The sequence below is a fragment of the Propithecus coquereli genome, unplaced genomic scaffold, assembly GCF_000956105.1.
Source record: "Propithecus coquereli isolate 6110/MARCELLA unplaced genomic scaffold, Pcoq_1.0 Scaffold205, whole genome shotgun sequence".
Taxonomy (NCBI): domain Eukaryota; kingdom Metazoa; phylum Chordata; class Mammalia; order Primates; family Indriidae; genus Propithecus; species Propithecus coquereli.
The window spans coordinates 2,912,022-2,913,955 of NW_012145523.1; the positions used below are offsets into that span (position 1 = coordinate 2,912,022).

The 1,934-nt window shown below is 31.4% G+C and overlaps 1 protein-coding gene across 1 annotated transcript in view; it reads left to right on the forward strand.

Moving 5' to 3' along the window:
- LOC105810121 (neurobeachin-like) overlaps positions 1–1,934 on the forward strand; it is a 160,292-nt gene that overhangs the window by 119,100 nt on the left and 39,258 nt on the right. Inside the window, exon 8 of the mRNA XM_012644040.1 lies at positions 40–478. Coding sequence (XP_012499494.1) covers positions 40–478 — 439 coding nt within the window. The remainder of the gene's footprint in view (positions 1–39; positions 479–1,934) is intronic.

The following is a 1,934-nucleotide window of genomic DNA, read 5'->3' on the forward strand; positions in this document are numbered from 1 at the left end:
TTTTTTTTTTTTTAAAAAAACCAGTTTCTTTTATTACAGAAACACCTGCTGCTTTTCCAGATGCTGCAAAGGAAAAAGAAACACCAACTCCTGGTGAAGATATTCAGCTAGAAAGTTCAATTCCTCATACAGATTCAGGAATTGGAGAGGAGCAAGTAGCTAGCATCCTGAATGGGGCAGAATTAGAGACTAGTGCAGGCCCTGATGCCATGAGTGAACTCTTATCCACTTTGTCATCTGAAGTGAAGAAATCCCAGGAGAGCTTAACTGAAAATCCTGGTGAAATGTTGAAGCCTGCACCTTCCATATCTAGCATTAGTCAAACTAAAGGCATCAATGTCAAAGAAATATTGAAAAGTCTTGTGGCTGCCCCTGTTGAAATCGCAGAATGTGGCCCTGAACCTATCCCATACCCAGATCCAGCACTGAAGAGAGAAGCGCAAGCTATTCTTCCCATGCAGTTTCATTCCTTTGACAGGTAGGTACTGAATTTATTCACAGGGCTTTACATATAGAAGGAAAATTAGACTCTGTTAATTTTTAAATATTAGGAGGGTCTTGAAAACTTTATATTAATTTATGTAGATTCTTATTACAAAGATTATCAAAGTGACAGGTCAATTTGATTGATCTCATAATAAGACATTTTAAGAATATGTCTCAAAAAAAGGGTTTCAATGTGATATGGTGGATGGCACACTGAATTGGAAATAGGGAAACCTGGATTCTGGTTAAAATCCATCTTCAAGGGATAGTACGTCGCGGAAGTTATTTTTCTCTTTGGACTTAGTTGTTTCACGTATAAAATGGGGAATAGGCCACATCTTTCTGAAGTCTATTCTTGCTCTGAGATTCTATTATAATATTATAAAATGCTACAATAATTGCTTGAGATTACATAGTGTGCTTTAAGTAATAAAATTCAAATTTGAGTTCTAAGTGTAACTGTATGGGAAAAGTAAAAGATTATTTGTGATAATCTTCCTCATGGTATTTCAAGTATCAATGTAAAAGCCATATTTTGAGGCATGTATTTGAAAGTAAATATTATTGAAAAGCATTTTGGCATTTTAGGTCTCTAAACTACTGATAACGTGGCCCATGTATTTACATTCAAATGTTAAATCATAAAAGGAATTTTTTTAGGAACAGCTAATTCTTTTTTCTGTTCCAGGTTACATTCAATAAAAATAATAGTTCACAGAAGCAGGAGAAAATATTTTAGATCTAATCTATGCATCTAATATATCCTACTATTGAAAAACATGTGCAGTATTAGAAAAATACTTAGATAGTCACTAATTACTAAAAATAGTACTTTGACCACTGGGATTGGTGCATATTCAAAATTATGTTTATATTTTCACATCATATAAATTAAAAAATATTTCATTTACCATCTGAATTAAATCATTGCTATTGATGTTTAGAACACTTTTTCATACCAAAAAAATTTATACATATGTATGAAATGATTGACAAGGAAGTGTTTTTTTGGAAAGACAATATCAAATTAGGAGATCAAAGGTTTCTTAAACTGAAATGTCAAAATAAATAGTCAAAGTATACTATCTATTCCATAATGCTTTCTCTAAAATAGCCAAACTACTTTGTTCTAACTAGAGACAGCAATTTTTTAGTGTTTAGGGTAGAAGTGGGCAGTAAAGACATTTCAGTTAGAATGAATTATCCTTTTCATACACAAATAGTGACTTAAACTTTGCCTATAAACATTTTAAACAGTGTTTTACAGATCTTAAAAATTTGTTGTGGAAAATATAAATGGCATTAGTTATCATGAGGGATATAAAGATGAATGAAATCAGTTTTGTCTTACGGAGTTGTAAGGAGATAAGATGTTCACAAATAATTGTCATATGAGATAAAATATGTTAAAAGTTTTTAAAAAGTAAAAAAAGTGTGATTAGAAAATG